Here is a 20,004-nt window from a genome sequence, read left to right as displayed (position 1 = left end):
TAGCTAGGTTCGTATCATGTGACTAATGGCTCTGAAATAAAACAAGCTGAACAATACTGCGATGTAAATTTGGTCATCTCACAGTACTTCTTCTACATAGCTTACAAGGTCAGTGCTAGTGAGCATCTCAAGTGGTCAAGTCCTTTAATCGCTCCAAAACCACATGAGTTAAATTATTTAGCTAATTGAAGCACGTTTCACATGCGCACGTGATGCTGACTCTTGTTTTTTATACCTCCCCCCCGGCCTCCCTGGCGATTGAATTCCGCCCCTACCTTATATATCTCTCGCCTCCCCTTAACTCACTCATCACTAGTATTTGAACACTAAGAAGAAAGAGAGATACACACATACACATACCTACGCTACTACCATCAGTATCGGACCAAGTCTTTGCAAAAGGGTTTAAATTTGGGTTCGATTTGTTGCCAGTAGATGTTTTGGTAATACAGCGAAAAAAGAAAAAGATACAACGACGTTTTTGTGATTGAAAGGTTTTTGCAGCATTGATATGTTCCAAATGATAATATCACCTCTTTTATATTTAGTGTCAAGTGTTATACCATTACAGATTACTTTGGAAACTTTGAAGATTGTTTGTCTACACACGAAAAATGAACCCAATACGGGTCCTAATGCTCACTTGCCCACATTGATTCTCCTTTTGAAATATTGGGCTGTATACGCGTTAGCGTTTGGTGTTGTACCCGGGACAATTGCGAATGGAATTCTGTGGGGGGTCCCCTTTGCATCTTTAATTTTGTTGGGTATTAGTTGTATTTTGACCAAGGAACTGCTCTGTCAGTTTACAAAATTCATCCAATCTCAAGATAGTAAATTTGTATTTTTGTTCAACAGGTTGTCAGATGTTAAAGTTTCATGGTATCAGTGGTTGACTTATGCTAGTAATACGAATGAAAATAATATTGCTAGTTTGTTTGTGTTTGGGGAAATTACGCAACTATGGGTTTCATTGGCAAATAGAGTTCCGCTGGCGGAGACTCATTATTTGGAGAGAGCTTTTGATGATATAATGCAGTATTTGGGAGTTTTCACCGGCAGACTATTGGATCAAATACACAGACGTAGCGACGGGCAAGGCCAAGGACTTCCTGCAGACGCTACGTTTCGTAGAGAATCAGTGACGAGTCTACGCCGTAAAGGTGATAATTTTGCTTCTACATATAATGAGGGTTACGATCTTTTAGATGATCTAATTGATGAATCGAAGAGGAAATAGACATGTGCTAAGGGTGAAGGGAAGCTTTTTTTTTTTTTTTTTTGTATGGTTCTTTAATTATTATTACTATTATTTTAGGGTTTGAATCTTTTAAACGAGGAAATTATTATCATTTATCATATTAGTATTTACAAGTCGACATATTTTCCCACTTTCAATAACTCATTACTACGAGTCAATTGAGATTGATATTTTCTTCTCTTGTTCTTGATCTGTCTGCCCAATTGTTTGGGTATGAAAGGCTGCGCTACAGGCCTAAATGGTCCGACGGCACCATCAAAGGCCTTACCAGGCTTGAACGAATCGGATGCAAGACGTTGTTGTTCGTCTTTGTACAGCTCCAAATTCCTGATCAAATCATCATTCCAAGCACTGTTCTCTTCCTTACTTGGTTCTTCTGGCCAAATAAATGGTTCTGCCATGTCAATTGTCATTTTCTTGATCTGTGGGCCTCTAAACCTGGATGATGCAAGATTAACCCTTGTGTATTTACCGTGTAATAGTTGTGTAGTAACATTCATTGCTCTTAATCCATAGAGGTGGAAGAGGTAATCTCTTAAATCCAGTTTGTTAAATGATTTGGGGACAATAAATTTGGCTTGATATGGTGTATGCTTTGCATTGGGTCTTAAAAGTATAATACGTGCCTTGGGGAAAAATAACTGTTTATTACCGACTCTGAAATGAGGTTCTCCCTTAGCAACAGATTCACGAGATAACTCCATAATTCTATCACTTACTCTAGCACCATGGTCAAATTTAGCGGTGGTTTGCTTCTTTTCGGATTCACTGGCCTTTGGTGCATCCTGAGCCACTGACGCTAGCGTCCTGAAGCCAGGAACAACCCTGGAGAGTCCCAGTGGCAACTGATTCCTCACACAAAGGGAGAATACCATATTAGATACGCTCTATGGTAGGATTGCAGTTCTTACTAGTAGTTGTAGTTCTTTTACTGCTGGTGATGAGTTTAACGTTTAATGTGAGACGTACAAGATGATCTGAAATTTTTCACCAATTGGTCGGGTGGCAAAGAAAAGAAGAACAACAACAAACCAAAGGATGTCGACCGACTACTTTACAAAGAGAGAGGTCTGAGAGTCCCTAAAGGAGGTTGAAAGAGGGTCAAGAGAGATACTTTTAGTGGTATTCATACTCATACTCATAGTCAGTTGTAAAAGTTTGAACATCTTTGGTTTCTCTCCCGTTAATATAGACAAGTTTACAAGTGAAGCCGAAGCCCAATATACTACCCCGTTATGAGTGCCGCCGCTGTAGACGAGGACTACTATGCCGAAGATCCTTATGGGTATGAAGATGAGAACTTTCCTATTACCGCAGAGGATTCATGGGCAGTGATATCTGCATTCTTCAGAGAGAAAGGTCTTGTCTCTCAACAGTTGGATTCGTTTAACCAGTTTGTGGATTACACATTACAAGATATTATTAGTGAGGATTCTACATTGATATTAGAACAACTAGCACAACATACTACAGAATCTGATAATATAAGTCGGAAGTATGAAATTAGTTTCGGTAAAATCTATGTGACGAAACCTATGGTTAATGAATCCGATGGTGTCACACATGCTCTTTACCCACAGGAGGCACGTCTACGTAACTTAACTTATTCCTCAGGTCTTTTCGTCGATGTTAAAAAGAGAACTCATGAAGCTGTAGATATACCAGGAAGGGAACTGAAATATGAGATGATTGCTGAGGAAAGTGAAAATGATAGTGATAGTGGTAAAGTTTTCATTGGTCGTTTACCAATCATGTTAAGATCGAAGAACTGTTACTTGAGTGATGCTACGGAATCAGATCTTTACAAGTTGAAAGAATGTCCATTTGATATGGGTGGTTATTTTATTATCAATGGTTCTGAAAAGGTGTTGATCGCTCAGGAGAGATCTGCAGGTAACATTGTTCAGGTCTTTAAGAAAGCAGCACCTTCACCAATTTCTCATGTGGCAGAAATTAGATCAGCTTTAGAAAAGGGGTCACGTTTTATCAGTACTTTACAAGTTAAGCTTTTTGCTAGGGAAGGTAATTCTTCACGTACCATCAAGGCAACACTGCCTTACATTAAACAAGATATCCCAATTGTTATTATCTTTAGAGCATTGGGTATCATCCCGGATGGTGAAATTCTAGAGCACATTTGTTATGACGTTAATGATTGGCAGATGTTAGAAATGTTAAAACCATGTGTGGAAGATGGGTTTGTGATTCAAGATCGTGAAACTGCGCTAGATTTTATCGGTCGTCGTGGTACCGCCCTTGGTATCAAAAAGGAGAAAAGAATTCAATACGCAAGAGACATTTTACAAAAGGAGTTTTTACCACACATTACTCAGTTGGAAGGTTTTGAAAGTAGAAAGGCGTTTTTCCTTGGTTATATGATCAACAGATTACTATTATGTGCATTAGATCGTAGAGACCAGGATGACCGTGATCATTTCGGAAAGAAAAGATTGGACCTGGCTGGTCCACTGTTAGCCCAACTTTTCAAAACGCTTTTCAGAAAATTAACTAGAGATATCTTCCGGTACATGCAAAGAACTGTGGAAGAAGCAAAAGACTTTAATATGAAATTGGCTATCAATGCCAAGACTATTACTTCAGGTCTCAAGTACGCTTTAGCCACTGGTAACTGGGGTGAACAAAAGAAAGCCATGTCATCAAGAGCTGGTGTTTCTCAAGTTTTGAATCGTTATACCTATTCTTCAACGCTATCTCATTTGAGAAGAACAAATACTCCTATTGGTCGTGATGGTAAACTAGCTAAACCCCGTCAATTGCATAATACCCATTGGGGGTTGGTTTGTCCTGCAGAAACTCCTGAAGGTCAAGCTTGTGGGTTGGTTAAAAACTTATCATTAATGTCGTGTATTTCCGTTGGTACGGACCCAATGCCCATTATCACCTTCTTGAGTGAATGGGGTATGGAACCCTTAGAAGATTATATTCCACATCAATCTCCAGAGGCAACAAGAGTCTTTGTTAACGGTGTATGGCATGGTGTCCATAGAAATCCAGCTAGATTAATGGAAACCCTGAGAACCTTGAGAAGAAAAGGTGATATCAATCCGGAAGTTTCCATGGTTAGAGATATTCGTGAAAAGGAATTGAAAATCTTTACAGATGCTGGTAGAGTGTATAGGCCACTTTTCATTGTAGATGATGATGAAACGCTAAATCGTAAGGAACTGAGAATAAGAAAAGGACACATTTCTAAATTAATGGCTACGGAATATCAGGACATCGAAGGTGGGTTTGAAGATTCAGAAGAATATACCTGGACCTCGTTGTTAAACGATGGTTTGGTGGAATACATTGATGCAGAAGAAGAGGAAACAATTTTAATTTCTATGCAACCAGAAGATTTAGAACCCGTACAAGAAAATACTTTTAATGAAGACGATGACGATTTGGCAAGACGTATAAAGGCGACTCACCATGCTACGACTTTTACACACTGTGAAGTTCACCCATCTATGATTCTTGGTGTGGCTGCATCTATTATTCCATTCCCTGATCATAACCAATCTCCTCGTAACACTTATCAAGCTGCTATGGGTAAACAGGCAATGGGTGTATTCTTAACCAATTACAACGTTCGTATGGATACCATGGCTAACATTTTGTACTATCCCCAAAAGCCTCTGGGGACTACACGTGCCATGGAATACTTGAAATTCAGAGAATTACCCGCTGGTCAAAATGCTATTGTGGCCATTGCATGTTACTCTGGTTACAATCAAGAGGATTCCATGATTATGAATCAATCCTCTATTGATAGAGGTCTTTTCAGATCGTTATTCTTTAGATCCTACATGGATCAAGAAAAGAAATACGGTATGTCTATTACCGAAACTTTTGAGAAGCCTCAACGCACAAACACTTTAAGAATGAAACACGGTACTTATGATAAATTAGATGACGATGGATTAATTGCCCCAGGTGTTAGAGTATCTGGTGAAGATATTATCATTGGTAAAACAACACCTATTTCTCCTGATGAAGAGGAATTAGGTCAAAGAACTGCATACCATTCTAAACGTGATGCCTCCACGCCATTAAGAAGCACAGAAAATGGTATTGTGGATCAAATTTTAATCACTACGAACCAGGATGGGTTGAAATTTGTTAAAGTTCGTGTGAGAACTACCAAGATCCCACAAATCGGTGATAAATTTGCATCTCGTCACGGTCAAAAGGGTACCATTGGTATTACCTATGGTAGAGAAGATATGCCATTTACTGCTGAAGGTATTGTACCTGATTTGATCATCAACCCTCATGCCATTCCATCTCGTATGACAGTCGCGCATTTAATCGAATGTCTATTGAGTAAAGTTGCAGCATTGTCTGGTAATGAAGGTGATGCTTCTCCATTTACAGATATTACTGTGGAGGGTATATCGAAACTACTTCGTGAACACGGTTATCAATCTCGTGGTTTTGAAGTCATGTACAATGGTCATACTGGTAAGAAATTAATGTCACAAATTTTCTTTGGCCCCACATACTACCAACGTCTAAGACACATGGTAGATGACAAGATTCATGCAAGAGCTCGTGGTCCAATGCAAGTTCTAACGAGACAACCTGTTGAAGGTAGATCAAGAGACGGTGGTTTAAGATTCGGTGAGATGGAGCGTGATTGTATGATTGCGCACGGTGCAGCTGCTTTCCTAAAGGAAAGATTAATGGAAGCATCTGATGCCTTCAGAGTTCACATTTGTGGTATTTGTGGGTTGATGAGTGTTGTAGCTAAATTGAACCACAACCAATTCGAATGCAGAGGTTGTGATAATAAGATTGATATTTATCAAATCCACATCCCATATGCCGCCAAATTGCTTTTCCAAGAATTGATGGCAATGAATATCACACCACGTCTGTACACCGATAGATCAAAAGACTTTTGAACAAAGAATCTTAATGGAAAAGAGAAACAAAAAATATAAATTGGGGAAGGAGGTTTTTCAACTTAAATGATAAAAGATTAATAATGCTAATGAAATATCGTCTTTGGTTGGTGTAATATTTCTACTGTTTTTTTGTTTTTTTTTTTTTTTTTTTTATTATTTTTTATCTTTGCATGTATGTAGATTAGCCAAAAATGATATATATGAAGACATAAAAAAGGGAAAAAAAAAAAAAAAAGCGCTGTTGTTCATTATTCAATTGATAAATTTCCTCTATATACAAGATTCTATATTCCTTATATCGTCGTCTAACTGGACTTCTCGTTCAATTGCGGTTGTTGGTATGCAAATGCAGATATATTGTTCCCATAAGGATGTTCACTCCCTTCAAAGACCTTTAGCCTTTCCAATCTACCCTTACGTAGTTTATTTTTAGGTAACATACCACTGACTGCTTTTTTCAAAGTCTCTCCATAGCCCTTATCCGCAATAAGTTTCTCCATTGGCGTCAACTTCAAATGTCCTGGTTTACCAGAATGCGACCAGTAGTGTTTCTGCTGTAGTTTCTTACCCGTAATACGCAATGCTTGACAGTTGGTGATGACAACATAGTCACCACAATCTTGACTTTGGTGATACACGGGCTTATGTTTACCAATTAACGTCACGGCTATCGATGATGCTAATCTACCGAGAGTTCTCTTATCTTGAGCGATATCCACATGGTGCCATAAACGTGCAAAAGCCAATCCGGTATGTCCAAGCTTTTGAGACATGATACAGAATATATATATGCAAACTGACCTCGGTGACTATTTCTTTATTATCGAGTATTTCAACCTATCTCAATGTTGAAGTTGATTCAATTTTTTACGTGAAAAATTTGTAGAGTGAAAAAAATGTTGCAGGCGACGAAACCTTGAAATTTCAACTTCTAAACAAGCTCGAGATCAATTGAATTCAATAAAACATTCAAAATATTGGTTCATTGACCTCATTGACGAGCCTTAAGGCCACTGCAACATTTTTTCTGGCGTTGGAATTGCACTTTACCGTTGTTACCCATGTTCTTCATAAAGGATTTATCGCTGAATATTACGCTTCATCCATCCTATTTTGGACCAAGAATGAAAGACTTTCTCAAAACAAAGCTTTTACAGGAGGTGGAAGGTTCGTGTACTGGTAAGTTTGGTTATATTCTATGTGTTTTGGACTATGACAGAATAGATATCGAAAGAGGTAGAATTTTACCCACCGACGGATCTGCAGAATTTACAGTAAGGTATAGAGCCATTGTATTCAAGCCGTTCAAAGGTGAAGTTGTCGATGGTACTGTGGTATCGTGTTCCCAACATGGGTTTGAAGTTCAAGTAGGCCCCATGAAAGTTTTTGTCACTAAACACTTAATGCCCCAAGATTTAATGTTTAATGCAGGTTCAAATCCTCCATCATACCAGAGTTCAGAAGATGTTATTACGATAAAGAGTCGAATTCGTGTAAAGATCGAAGGTTGTATTAGTCAAGTTAGCTCTATCCATGCAATTGGTAGTATTAAAGAGGACTATCTGGGAGCAATTTGAGTTATTGTACTATAAAAGAACACGAGAGAAAATAAAAATTGTTTGTACTATAATGATACTAACTATGAGGTGCATGCGAATCTGGTCATAAGCATGGGACCAGTAGATGAAAGAACGATGATAAATAATTAGAAATATTGAAATATTGGAATAAAAAGTAGTAAAATAAAGAACTAAAAAAAAAAAAAAAAAAAAAAATAAAAACAATAACAAAACATAACAAAGAAAAACAAGATAATGAAGAGAAAAAATTCCGAATGAAAAGTTCTAGTTGAATGGCATATCTTTTTTTTTTTTTTTTTTTTTTTTTTTTTTTATTATTATTATTATTTCGTTTTCCTTAACATTTGCTAATAACGTAGTACCCGCCTTCACCCTTCTCTAAGTTCGCCTCTTTCCATGCTCCAACATATTTACCACTCTCAAGAGCTTCTCTGACTACTCTAGACTTGGTCAAGAAAAATTGATTCTGATTGCACACTTTAACCACGCAATTATGCCAAGGTGTTGGAATGTGCAATAGATCCTCGAATTTGGGTTCTTCAATATTATCCAATGACTTCACTGATAAGCATTGTTCAGGTGAAATTACTTTAATACCAAATTTGGGTCCACTATTGGTATGTGCATGAATTGAAAGTCTCATGTGATGTGGAAAAAGAAGTTCTACTAAATTGGAGTAGGCATCATTCCTTTTAATCATGTTAAAGGCTACCTTAGAGGCAGTTTTTTTGAAACCTTTTCTGGATGATTTTGCAAAATGTGTCGATAGTGATAAATCCTCCTCCATAAACTTGACAAAACCTCTATAAAGATGAAGCCTTGGGTGTCCATCAATACCAATTTGTTTTTTTAATCTCCCGTCATCTGTATCACAACCTTTCATTAAAATTGTTCTAGAGACCTCGGATACTGAACAAATTTTAGTCCCAGTGTAATGGTCAAGTTCAATGTCCTTGATCCATTCGGGATCAAAGTGGGAAGTAGCATGTCCTGAAAAAAATAGATCGTTCAATCCACAGAGACCCATTGCATCAATACCTGGAATAGAAATTGATTCATACATTTGGTGCAAATTTTGAGTGTACCTGTTAACCACATGGTCATCAACACCGATACAGTCGGAAAATACGTGACCATCACTTACGATCCAAACTTTCATGCCCGGTGGATATATTTGAGATACGTCATGTGTCGCCTTTAATAATCTTCTGAGGGCAAATTCTTCACCCTTATCAGGAAGTGTTCCAGCAGCCTTATCTCTGTTAGAAGTCTTACAAGGGAATGCAGGTAAGACACATTCAATTCTCAAAAATCGATCAGTGAAATACCTAACTCTTTTTATGAAATATTCACGGCCTTCCTCATCCCATTGATCTTCAAAGACGGTGTTCTTCAGATTTTTCTCATAATATCTCGTGAATGATTTGTGATAATCTATATCCGAAGTGATCGTTGGCTTCTCACTAAATTTTAAACGAGCCTGATCCAATATGTGGAAAATAAACCAATCGTTAAACTCATTTTCATTTTCCACGGTAGTTACACATCCTCTAACCTGTGTTTCCCCATCTTTTTTATATTCCGAAATTTTCAATGGTAAATTCATGGAATTAGTGAACTGATTAGATATTTCAGCGGTTAGGAGCTGTTCATTAATATTTTCACTGAAATGTGCCTTCCTGGGCTGGATTTCCTTGGTGTTTTCCATGAACTTAGACCAATTTTCAGCAATATGGCAATCCTGTTTTTCTTCTATAGAATTGAGTTGACAAGTTTCTAGATCTCTGGTATACAGAGCCAAGAACTTACTGTAAGTGGATAAATTTTTGAGATTGTGAGGGATCTTGACATCGTTATTTAAAACCAACTTATGAGCTGTTGGAGCAAGGGCGTTTTTGTTGGCGGTTGTAGCAACTATCATTTTTGGTCTTTTTAATTCCTTTTTTTTTATTGTTTTTCCTACTAATAATTTATTGTTAGTATTCTTTGATTGGATATATCTTTTCTACCGTGGTAGTCTTCAGCCTTTACTTTCAGACTATATTGTCTTTATTCAAGCTTAATTGACACTGGTAATATAAATTTGGAATGACCATTCGAATTACCCGAGAATTGAGGGGCTAATTATATAACAATCCAGTACAATCCTTCAATAGGCATCATTTTTTTGATGATTATCAGGCTACAAATCCTTGGAAAGGTATTATTTAATTCGAGAAGCAATTTTCTTCAGCCGTCTTGCTGCTTGAGAATAAGCGTTAAGTTTATTACTAGGGAAACCGAAAACCTAAAATATGCCTTTGAATTGAAGCCATACGGCAGAAAAATAGGTCCAAGCTAGAACAACAATACATAATCCTTAGAATATTTCCCTTAGTGAATTACCGCTATGGAAACCATAGAATTCACAAACTCATGTATTGCTTTTCAAATTTTTGCTTATTCAGAATGATAAGGGAAAACATAATTAGAATTTCAAGATATGTTAATTTTATTTAGAATAGAATAACGTCAAGGAATAGCATTAAACAATGTAAATTGGCGCAATTTTTTTCTAATAATTATTGTTTTGAATTATTGCCTTGAATGATGATTACTTTTCTCCTTGTCGATGCTTAGCTTATACTATAATAGATTAATTTGTTAGACTAGCATTCAAACATACTGAGGAATCGCAATACTTTGATATTCCCCCTGATTTCTCCATTATATTTTTTTATATTTATTATTATTTTTCAAGCTATTCCAGAACGACACGCTGACGCGGGCGAAACAAAGTGTCAGTAACTCTTTAAAATAAACTGAAAATAAAAAAAATAAAAATTAAAAAAATTAAATAAGTTAAATTCAACAAAGAAGTAGCATGAATTTTGAATCAATTTTATTAGCTATACCATTGATAATAGTGGGGTACGTCGGTTACAGGGTTGTATTCCCACCGTGGAATTTTCCGAAGAATATCCCCACTATACCATTTTATGTCATTTTCCTCCCATCAATTCTCAATATCGACCAAACTGAGCTGTACCATTTGTATCTCAAGGAGCCATTAGAGAAGTATGGAGCTGCTAAGCTGTTTTTTGGTTCACGTTGGAATATAATTGTAACTAAACCACAGATGTTGGCTCAAGTGTTTAAAGATGAAGATGTATTTGCAAAGAGCGGGAATCAGAAGAAAATTCCACATAGCGTGATCGCAGCCTATACGGGAGATAACGTCATTAGCGCTCATGGGCAGGTTTGGAAACTTTATCGATCAATTGTAACCAACGGATTACAACATTTTGACGAAAGTCCAATTTTCAGAAATGCTAAATTGTTAGGAAATATTATTGGTGAGAGATTCGAACAAGAGAATAAGAAAGAAGTTAGTATTTCAATGACAGGATTGGTTCAGCGGTTATGTTTGGATAATATTTCACAGGTAGTCTTAGGGTTTGATTTTGCGACCTTAACCAGTGATAAATCGCCATTACATGACCATTTGATGCGTATAAAGAAGCAGATTTTTCACCCATTTTTTCTAACTTTCCCATTCTTCGACCATTTACCAATTCCAGCTAGGAGAAGGGGATTTAAAGATGTGGAACAATTTCGTAAGCAGTTGGTAGAACATGTAGATGATCAACTGGTGAAAAATTATAAGTTCGAACAGACCACATTTGCCGCTAGTGACTTGATTCGTGCCTACAACAAGGACCATATAAATCGTAAACAATTGACCGATAATATTGTTATCCTGCTAGTAGCAGGACACGAAAATCCACAATTGTTATTAACCACTTCCTTATATTTATTGGCCAAATATTCCCAAACATGGCAGAGGAGAATTAGAGAGGAAATTATGAATGTATTTGATTCCAAAAAATTATTAGAATCACCACTGTTAAACAGCTTTCTTTATGAAGCAGTTAGGGTATATCCACCATTGAATACAATTATTAACAGATGTACTTCAAAAACTTGTCTCTTGGGTACAAATGTGGTTATTCCAAAGGGAACCTACGTGGGATATAACAATTTTGGTACGAATCACGATAAAACTTCTTGGGGACCTGATGCAGATGAATTTAAACCTGAAAGATGGGGAGATGATATGGAATCCATTACAAAAAATTGGAAGCATGCAAAGAATGCCTGTAAAGTCAGCAGTTTCCATGGTGGACGTCGTGCATGTCTTGGTGAGAAGTTGGCATTAGCTGAAATGAGAATTACTATAGCAGAAATTTTGAGGAATTATGAATGGACATTGGCACCTGAATGGGATGAAAAAATGACACCCGCGGGACCCTTGGCGCCATTAAATTTAAAGTTAAATTTCAGAAAGGTAAATGTATAAGTTTGTATCTTATTCTATAGTGGAAGATTTTTCTGCTTCCGCCAAGCAATCAAGAATTTGTTTCCAAAAGAAATCCATGTTTGCATTGAATCCAACCATGGTTCCCCTTTTGTCGTTAGGATCGTATTCTTTTATTACACAAGTCTTGCCAAAATCTGAGTGCGTGGCATCGTCTACCACTCTCAAATCGAGTCTCTTATACTGGAATTGAACCTGGGATTTAGGTGCCCAGCCGTAGAACTCCAATAGAGGTATCAAAGTAAGGGGATCGTGCAACGGAGGACCGTCCTTAAAATCTTGAGCTCCCTCATAAGAATGGGCAAAAAATTGAAACAGTTCATAGAACAATTGACGCAGCTTAGATTTTCCAACAACACCGCGCACTTGATCCACAACTTGTTGCGTAGCTATAGCCTTATGAGTAATATCAAGGCCAAGCAAGATAGACTTATCTTTTAATTCTGGATCTTGAAGAATAAAATTTGCTGCTTCTGGATCAATCCAAACGTTAAATTCCGCAGAACAGTTGTCATTGCGGTTGCCAACTTCAATACCTCCCCCCATAATGCTTATATACTTGATCTTTGATTTCAAATGAGGTTTTTGAATCAATAATGTAGCCAAAGAAGTCAAGGGACCAGTAGCAACAATAGTAATTTCATTAGCATGTTCTAAAATAGCTTTTTCCATTGCTTCCACGTAAGAACCTTGTTGCAATTCGCATTTAGGCTCAGGTAATAATTCTGTACCGTCAAGACCAGATTCGCCATGGATATCAGGAGCATATTCAGGAGTTCTATACAGTGGCTTTTGAGCGCCTGCATATACTGGAATTTGCTCAAACATACCCAAGGCAGTCACTAAAGATCTAGCATTATATGCCGTCTTGGTTGCAGGCGCGTTACCGTAGGATGCACTAATACCAAGCAATTGCAGGGCAGGGTGGAAGCAGCTTAATGTGATGGCAAGAGCGTCGTCGTGGCCAGGATCACAGTCTAACCAAATAGGAATTTTCATCTTATTGGCTTCGATACGTGTTGACTAAAGTTTATAAAATAGATAAAGTTCTTGATGCAACACGCACCTATATAGTATTAGTTAAGTGATCACGAGTAGACAACTAATTATTGTACAGAATTCAGGGCAAGAAAACATCATTTCCCTGTTCAATGGCCCTCTTGGTGTGGGTTACGATATCAACCGATTCCCATGGGTAAGCAAACCACTTGTCAGGTACGGTTCTAGCTGCGAAATAACGATGCTTATCGTTCATAATTTCTGCAGGCAAATCAGCTTTCTTTGGCTTCATTTTGTCATGTAGAACAAAGATGGAGAAGGTAGTCTTGAATTCAGGACTCTTTTCCAAATCTATTCCCTTTGCCTTAGCTTGTGCAGCTGCATCTTTTTCCAACTCACTTAGAGCATAGTGAAGAGTGGTTCTTGTATCATCAACTTCGTCAACGATCAAGACGTTCTTACCAACTAGATCCAACTTACATTGTTCGTAATCAATCCATTGAGTTCTTTGAACTTCAACACCTATTTGTTCCGCATCACCTGCACTACTTTGAACATTCTCGTAAAGTGATAAGATGATGGCAAAAATTCTAATCGTTGGTACACCTGGTTGTTTTAAAAATGTACGTAAGATTCTTGCTGGAATGAAACCACCACCACCGATGGCAATAATGATATCTGGTTTAAAATGCTTTATACCTTCCGCAGATTGTTGCACCAATTGATGAACGTTGTTGTAAGAGATGTATTCCTTCTCGTCAGCCATTTTTAGTTTGATTCTAAATTTAATATTACTGTTCCACTACTATGACGGAAAGGTTTTACCACTATTAGATTTGAGGAAATGAGTAGTTGCAGATTTTGTTGTCTCGAGAGTTTGAAGTGCTTAAATATATATTTCAACTGAAAAATTGTTCAGCGATAAGCGAGGTCAATTCTTCGGTTGGACGAGATGAGCCAAAACAGGGAAACTTGAAGTAAATCGTTTTGATCAACCGGCAATGGCGATGGAGGCTCTCTCTAGTAGCTACTGATGGAATCGTCAGTTGTCAATTGTGTAGAATCTTGCTACCTACTTGTACACTTTATTTTATGAAGACCGACCGGCAGGTCCGATTCTTTAAACTAATGAGTAATTAATTACAGTCTACTCTACTCTACTTGTATGGACTCTTGCGATATCCCATCCGGAAGCTCCTCTTCATCTTGCTCATACTCCTCTTCATCTTCTTCTTCATCCTCGCTTTCATCTTCATCTGCTTCACCATCTTCCATAAGAGCGTCTTCTCTCTCTTCGTTGTACTCTACGTCTTGTTCATCTTCATCAGAGTCACCTAGCGGCTCCAAGTTTTCATCTTCTTGATGCAGCGTGTTTAAGGTTGATTCGATTCTTGTCTCGAGTACCAATAGCCTGGGGAGAAGATTTGAGCGTCTCTTTAAAGTTGAGTGTAGAGAGGACAACGAGGACATTAAGTTGGGGATGGAAACTAGGTACCCACCATGAATGACCAGTGTCCATTTAACCCAAATGTTTAGTTGTTGTTGACGATGAGATTGTCTGGCGATACGATCGGCCAATCTCTCTAGCAGAAGGACCGCCAGTGGTGGACGTAATCTGCTGACTGTATCTCTAATCATTCTTTCATCCTTGTTGTTTAGTGCGGTTTCTAGCAATGAATGATCATTGGACTGTAATGCTTGCGATAGTAAAACCGTAACTGTACCAGGGGTGGTCCAAGCCTTGCGCTTACCTTGAGTGATTGCTCTTTGGCCTAGTCTATCCGCCAAGGACTCTGCATGTGGTTGTACGTTAAGACGTTCTAGTTCTGCCATTTCATTCTCCCAATCTCTAATTGCATCTGAAACATGTCTAAAATTATCACCAGAAGTAACGCTAGCATTACCTTCCTTGTATGAAGTGGGGGCCGCAGGTTCTGCAGTATGCAATCCATTACTGGTTGCACTCTTCAATGATTTCTGTAAACTTTTGATTTCAAACTCGTAATCAGCTGGCAATTGGCGCCATTGTAGGGATGCAAATCTTGGGACTGTAACGTTTTCAAACCATGACAACTGAACTATTTCTCCTGCGAGGTGTGCATTGTAGAAAGCGGTACCACCATTGCTAGCACTGTTGGTATAAATACGTTTATTGCACTGTTTAGATCTGTTTGCCCTTCTCTTGTTACCTTTCACAGGCACAAGAGGATCTTCAAAAACTTCTACTTCACCTTCCTCGGTAGTCGCCACTACACACGAATCGTCTTGTAAGGAAACTTGGGATAAATTAGACTGTAGCACTAGAACACTTTTAGTAATTGTAGTTTCAATGTCGTAAACGTTTAAAAATCTATCATTAAGAGCACCCGTAATGAAAAACCCTTGTGAAACCAATCGTAAATGTGTAATGGGTGTAACGTGTCCAGGAAATGTCCTGGTAACACTCTTAGATGGCAAATGGACCATAGAAACCGAATGAGATGCAACTAGTAAATTTTCAGAGTCCAATAGACATAATTTGTTAATCTGTTCACAATTTTCCACTTTGAATTTTTCCCTCAGGCTAAAATCAACCATTTCAAACTTGTAAAAAGTATCTTGACTATCGACAGCCCAGCAGTGAGAGTCTCCTGTGATTGCCAAATCTTTTATTTGAAAAGAATCACCAGTGATCATCTTTCCCATTATTCTATTGGCAGCAGGTGCATATACCCACACTTCACCCTCGTTCAAACCTAGCAAGACACATGAGACATCACCAATTTGAGCCCATTCGACACAATCGACTTGTAATGAGGATTTATCCAACAGCATACTCTGCTCATTTTGTCCATTTGTATCAACTACTGTGACTCTCTGTCTATCCAATTCTACAGTCACGTAGCATATTTTCAAACCTTGCGGATCAAACTGTGATAGCTGCACAGGCGAAGAATACATCTTGGGCGCCAGTCTACTCAATTTCTAATTATGAATACCACTACTCATCTCATCTAAGCTCATCTCATCGGTTGTATTTTTTCTTTTCATTTTTTTTCACTTTCGTTGAAAGTGAGCATAGCGTGATCCAAAAGTCCGAATTTTTTCATACAATTTTTCATGATGGAAAAACAGAGCTCATTTGCAGCAAGGACAAGGCAGTTTTGAGACCATACTTCTGACCCATTATCCCGCGTTCTGACTATCAGTAGTCTTCCCCGCTACTATGCCTCCATAAATTACTGTATCTTTTTTTTTTTTTTTACTTTTTTTTTCTTCTTCGTCATCATAATCATCGCGCGACGCCGCGTCCTTTGATCTTGAAAGTATAAAAAGGCCCATGATTCTGAGTGCATCCCGTAATGATACTGCTGGGATGGAAAGGAATATTAAGCTAAATATAGTCCCAGGATGGGCAATGAAGCCGATGATGTATCGCTACCTAAGGGTATGTTTACGTTCTAGAACACTTTATCTTTAGTCCTGTTTTCTTAACGATACTAACAAAGTCTTTCACAGCTACTGTACAAAAGGTTATAAGTGAAGTACTAGATCCAGACCTCACGTTTAGTAAGGAAGCAAGAGAGATTATCATTAAATCTGGAATAGAGTTTATAATGATTCTTTCGTCTATGGCAAGCGAAATGGCAGAAAATGATGCTAAAAAGACAATAGCACCTGAACACGTTATAAAGGCACTTGAAGAACTAGAATACGTTGAATTTATACCATTCCTCGAGCAAAGGTTAGCAGATTATAAGGGTACGCAGCGAGTTAAGGAGAAGCGAGATGCCAAATTTAAGAAAAGTGGGTTATCCGAAGAAGAACTACTGCGACAACAAGAAGCTCTTTTCAGACAATCAAGGTCACGTTTGCATCAAACGAGCGTCAGTGGCGCTTCAAGTAGTACGAGTGCTGATGACGCAACTTTGAAAGCTGAAGAAGAGTAGGTATAAAGCGTGTATGTGGTATGGTGACAGTGTGTATATACATAATACATGTATAAAAATCAAACCGGTATTTTATTAGTTTAATTTGAATTTGTTCAAGCTTGGGAAACGAATTCTAGAATGACCTCTAATGAATGCTTTCTATCCTCACTCAAAGTGCTAACAATTTGTTGTGATCGGGTTGGATCCAGTTGTGAAAAGAAAGAATGCACTTCCTGGAATGCGTTTGCTTGGTCCAAGACTGTTTCCTTCAGGTCTTCTTCAAATTCTTCGAAATACATGTCTTCTCCACCATCTTCAGATGCAAACATTTCTTCTAAACCTTCTTCGCCCTTTGACATAGCATCTCTTTTACGAATGGCACTTGGTAAGGATTCCGTTAAAGCCACTAACTTGTCTGCGAATTGTGGGACAAATCCTTTCACACTACCTGGTAAATCAGGTAGTTTAAACAAGGAGATGATTGCCAAAATTTGTAATTTGATGGAGAAGACACTGTGAAATTTACAGGCGAACCATTGTGTTAGTATGGTTAAAGTTGCACCTTCACTCTCACAAACTTGTAAAGTTTCAACTGGTTTGACGAAAAGGTTGGCTAAAAACAGCTTAACCACACTGGCAGGATCCAATTCCAACTCTGCATTTGATGATACTTTTAATGCCTTGGAGAAAAGTGGGATATCTCTTAATGAAAGTGCATAGAATACAAGGATTTCCACAACGCTTTCCACATCATAATCTACATCACTCTCCAATTTCAAAGATAGGATCTCTAAGAACGCAGGCAAATAAGTCTGGTCTTGTGGGAACCCGTGAGTCACTACAGTTTCAAAGAAAACTAAGTAACCTTCGAAATAATCGAGAGCATAAGTTTGGAAAGAATCTAGGACATCATGGAACATTTCCCAGACGGCAGGAGTAAACTGGTTGTAAAGGGTTTTGGAAGATAATGCTAAGGAATCCATGAGATCAACAATTTCGGTAAGGAAGGAAATTTGGGCATTTATAATGACAAATTTGACCACTGGCAAAAATTGGTCCACTAGGGAAACTTTGTTCATTGACATTACCATTGTTGTCATAGTTTGCAAAAGAGCACTAGCTTGAATTTCTTGGTCTTGATCACCCGTAGAATAAGCACCGGAGGAACTGTCCAGCAGCGAGCGACCAAGATCTAAAAATTGTTCTACCAAGTTACGTGCCAAATCCTCGGCAAAGATGGTTAACTCATCGGCAAATCTTTCCACAAATGCTTCCATGACTTCCGATAAAATGTCAATTTGGAATTCCTTTGAAAGTCTTAGTAGTTTTTCCATGATGCCAGGAACTTGTGCGGATATGTGGGGATGGATGTTGGGGTTTGAAACCACCAATGTCTTTAGAGCATCAGCAGCTTCGATTTGCACCGGCAGAACATCGGAACTCATGAAATGTGTGTAGGTTAATTCAAACAATTTGGACAAAGTATTCACATCCTTAAAATCGTTGCCATAAATTGAAATAGTTTCAAGAGCTCTTGCAATTAAAAATGGGTACTGGGGTTGTGAAAGGAAAACTGTGATGTAATTGGAAAAAATAGTTTCCAAGTCGGTGTGATCCTCCAAAAAGGTGAATAGGGTGGAAATCATTCTCATGGCACCTTCTTGCTTGTAAGCACATGTAACGTCCTGGGCATTCTCTTGGAAGCTTAAGAAAACGCTATTGACAAATGGCAGAATTGATTGCATTTTTTCAGGACGTTTATGGCCCACAACAAACACAAAATCTGATGATGCGACATCTGCTGTAGTACCTTCCTTATTCATATCGAAATAACGTCTTGTATATTCCTCTTGATCCTCCTCCAACAATTCTACACTTTCTGGACTTGCACATAGACAGGGGAAGATTACATTTTCAATAATGGTTACCAAATTGAGTTCGATTAAAGGATAAACTTCATCAAGGACAGTACATTTTTCCAAAAATTGAATCAAGTAATGCAAAGAAGCACCGCCGAGCCAGAGGGATCCGTCACGCCAGGTTTGAATAATTTTGAAATATTCTTGCAAAACAAGTGGCAATATGTTACTAAACACGTATGCAACAAATTCCTCAGTAACGCTCTTAGTGACTCGACTGTACTTGTGGATAAATCTATTCAAGTTACCAAATCCCCATTTGTTAACTTTTACTCTTTTATCGAGGGATCTATCAGCTGGGTCTAGCTCTAAAACTTCCTTTGGTAATGGTTTAGCACAGACAAAAAGATGCAATTGTATCCATGCATTTAATTTCTCTATGTTCTTGAAATATTGGGGAAAATTGTTCAGACAACTGTATTTGAAACTCTTTAAAATCAAATACAACAATTCATTTGACTTGTAATCTTCTTTGTTAACCAATTCTGATGCAATGGTTTCCACAGTGGGGAAAACAGTAAAAATTACACCATCTATCACTTGTCTATCCTCTGCCATATCCCATCTATGAGCTATACAAACTTCAAAAAGTAAAAGGAGACCAGTATAAATATATTCTTGCTTACCACTTGATAAAAGCTCGTTCATCAAGTTGGTCAAGTCCCAGTTATCATTACTGTTCAAAATTCCTCTGACGGATTCTGTTAAATGAGGTCTGATATGGTTGTTACTGGAATTACTGACCAACGTCTGCACCAAATTGTCCTTGATCACCTGCTGTTCCGCTGGCTTGATCCCATCTTCACGATTCACGGCACTCCATGATCTTTGAATTTTGTTTTTTAAATAGATGGCAGAGGATAATCTAATGTTTAGTGGAACCTCTGGATTTGCTACAATTTGCAATAAAAAAGTTGCAAAACCTTGCTGCTTTTGGTACTGGAACAATTGTTGCTCTGCCATCTTGATCACTTTAGCGTCTGATACCATTGTCTGCTCAAGGCAGGTTAGAATTGCCCGCTCATCCTGCATTTTGGAGAATTAGAGCCAGATAGTTGAAGAGC

At 38.0% G+C, this 20,004-nt stretch overlaps 12 protein-coding genes across 12 annotated transcripts; 5 read left to right on the top strand and 7 right to left on the bottom strand.

Annotated features, from left to right (window-relative positions):
* Positions 1-511: 511 nt before the first annotated feature.
* Positions 512-1,240, top strand: ATG40 (Atg40p; the record flags this gene model as incomplete). The annotated part of the gene is made up of 1 exon (XM_002496902.1): positions 512-1,240. One exon carries the CDS (start codon positions 512-514, stop codon positions 1,238-1,240), a length of 729 nt encoding a protein of 242 aa, XP_002496947.1.
* A 128-nt stretch (positions 1,241-1,368) lies between these two features.
* Positions 1,369-2,136, bottom strand: MRP20 (mitochondrial 54S ribosomal protein uL23m; the record flags this gene model as incomplete). Its single annotated transcript, XM_002496901.1, has 1 exon — positions 1,369-2,136. One exon carries the CDS (start codon positions 2,134-2,136, stop codon positions 1,369-1,371), a length of 768 nt encoding a protein of 255 aa, XP_002496946.1.
* Positions 2,137-2,496: 360 nt separating this feature from the next.
* RPB2 (DNA-directed RNA polymerase II subunit RPB2) lies at positions 2,497-6,171 on the top strand (the record flags this gene model as incomplete). Its single annotated transcript, XM_002496900.1, has 1 exon — positions 2,497-6,171. The coding sequence occupies one exon, from the start codon at positions 2,497-2,499 to the stop codon at positions 6,169-6,171; it is 3,675 nt and encodes a 1,224-aa protein (XP_002496945.1).
* Positions 6,172-6,479: 308 nt separating this feature from the next.
* MRPL23 (mitochondrial 54S ribosomal protein uL13m) lies at positions 6,480-6,947 on the bottom strand (the record flags this gene model as incomplete). Its single annotated transcript, XM_002496899.1, has 1 exon — positions 6,480-6,947. The coding sequence occupies one exon, from the start codon at positions 6,945-6,947 to the stop codon at positions 6,480-6,482; it is 468 nt and encodes a 155-aa protein (XP_002496944.1).
* Positions 6,948-7,235: 288 nt separating this feature from the next.
* On the top strand, positions 7,236-7,751 carry RPB7 (DNA-directed RNA polymerase II subunit RPB7; the record flags this gene model as incomplete). The annotated part of the gene is made up of 1 exon (XM_002496898.1): positions 7,236-7,751. The coding sequence occupies one exon, from the start codon at positions 7,236-7,238 to the stop codon at positions 7,749-7,751; it is 516 nt and encodes a 171-aa protein (XP_002496943.1).
* Positions 7,752-8,091: 340 nt separating this feature from the next.
* DIT1 (Dit1p) lies at positions 8,092-9,675 on the bottom strand (the record flags this gene model as incomplete). Its single annotated transcript, XM_002496897.1, has 1 exon — positions 8,092-9,675. One exon carries the CDS (start codon positions 9,673-9,675, stop codon positions 8,092-8,094), a length of 1,584 nt encoding a protein of 527 aa, XP_002496942.1.
* A 942-nt stretch (positions 9,676-10,617) lies between these two features.
* Positions 10,618-12,093, top strand: DIT2 (putative cytochrome P450; the record flags this gene model as incomplete). The annotated part of the gene is made up of 1 exon (XM_002496896.1): positions 10,618-12,093. The coding sequence occupies one exon, from the start codon at positions 10,618-10,620 to the stop codon at positions 12,091-12,093; it is 1,476 nt and encodes a 491-aa protein (XP_002496941.1).
* Positions 12,094-12,102: 9 nt separating this feature from the next.
* Positions 12,103-13,110, bottom strand: URH1 (trifunctional uridine nucleosidase/nicotinamide riboside hydrolase/nicotinic acid riboside hydrolase; the record flags this gene model as incomplete). Its single annotated transcript, XM_002496895.1, has 1 exon — positions 12,103-13,110. The coding sequence occupies one exon, from the start codon at positions 13,108-13,110 to the stop codon at positions 12,103-12,105; it is 1,008 nt and encodes a 335-aa protein (XP_002496940.1).
* Positions 13,111-13,231: 121 nt separating this feature from the next.
* On the bottom strand, positions 13,232-13,876 carry HPT1 (hypoxanthine phosphoribosyltransferase; the record flags this gene model as incomplete). The annotated part of the gene is made up of 1 exon (XM_002496894.1): positions 13,232-13,876. The coding sequence occupies one exon, from the start codon at positions 13,874-13,876 to the stop codon at positions 13,232-13,234; it is 645 nt and encodes a 214-aa protein (XP_002496939.1).
* A 386-nt stretch (positions 13,877-14,262) lies between these two features.
* UTP5 (Utp5p) lies at positions 14,263-16,050 on the bottom strand (the record flags this gene model as incomplete). The annotated part of the gene is made up of 1 exon (XM_002496893.1): positions 14,263-16,050. The coding sequence occupies one exon, from the start codon at positions 16,048-16,050 to the stop codon at positions 14,263-14,265; it is 1,788 nt and encodes a 595-aa protein (XP_002496938.1).
* A 450-nt stretch (positions 16,051-16,500) lies between these two features.
* Positions 16,501-17,039, top strand: NCB2 (negative cofactor 2 transcription regulator complex subunit NCB2; the record flags this gene model as incomplete). Its single annotated transcript, XM_002496892.1, has 2 exons — positions 16,501-16,537; positions 16,609-17,039. The coding sequence occupies 2 exons, from the start codon at positions 16,501-16,503 to the stop codon at positions 17,037-17,039; spliced, it is 468 nt and encodes a 155-aa protein (XP_002496937.1).
* A 95-nt stretch (positions 17,040-17,134) lies between these two features.
* SXM1 (Sxm1p) lies at positions 17,135-19,972 on the bottom strand (the record flags this gene model as incomplete). The annotated part of the gene is made up of 1 exon (XM_002496891.1): positions 17,135-19,972. The coding sequence occupies one exon, from the start codon at positions 19,970-19,972 to the stop codon at positions 17,135-17,137; it is 2,838 nt and encodes a 945-aa protein (XP_002496936.1).
* Between the last annotated feature and the right edge of the window lie 32 nt (positions 19,973-20,004).

Source organism: Zygosaccharomyces rouxii (assembly GCF_000026365.1).
Source record: "Zygosaccharomyces rouxii strain CBS732 chromosome D complete sequence".
Lineage (NCBI taxonomy): Eukaryota > Fungi > Ascomycota > Saccharomycetes > Saccharomycetales > Saccharomycetaceae > Zygosaccharomyces > Zygosaccharomyces rouxii.
The sequence above is the reverse complement of the archived record's forward strand: the minus strand, read 5'-3'. Positions and strand labels throughout refer to the sequence as shown.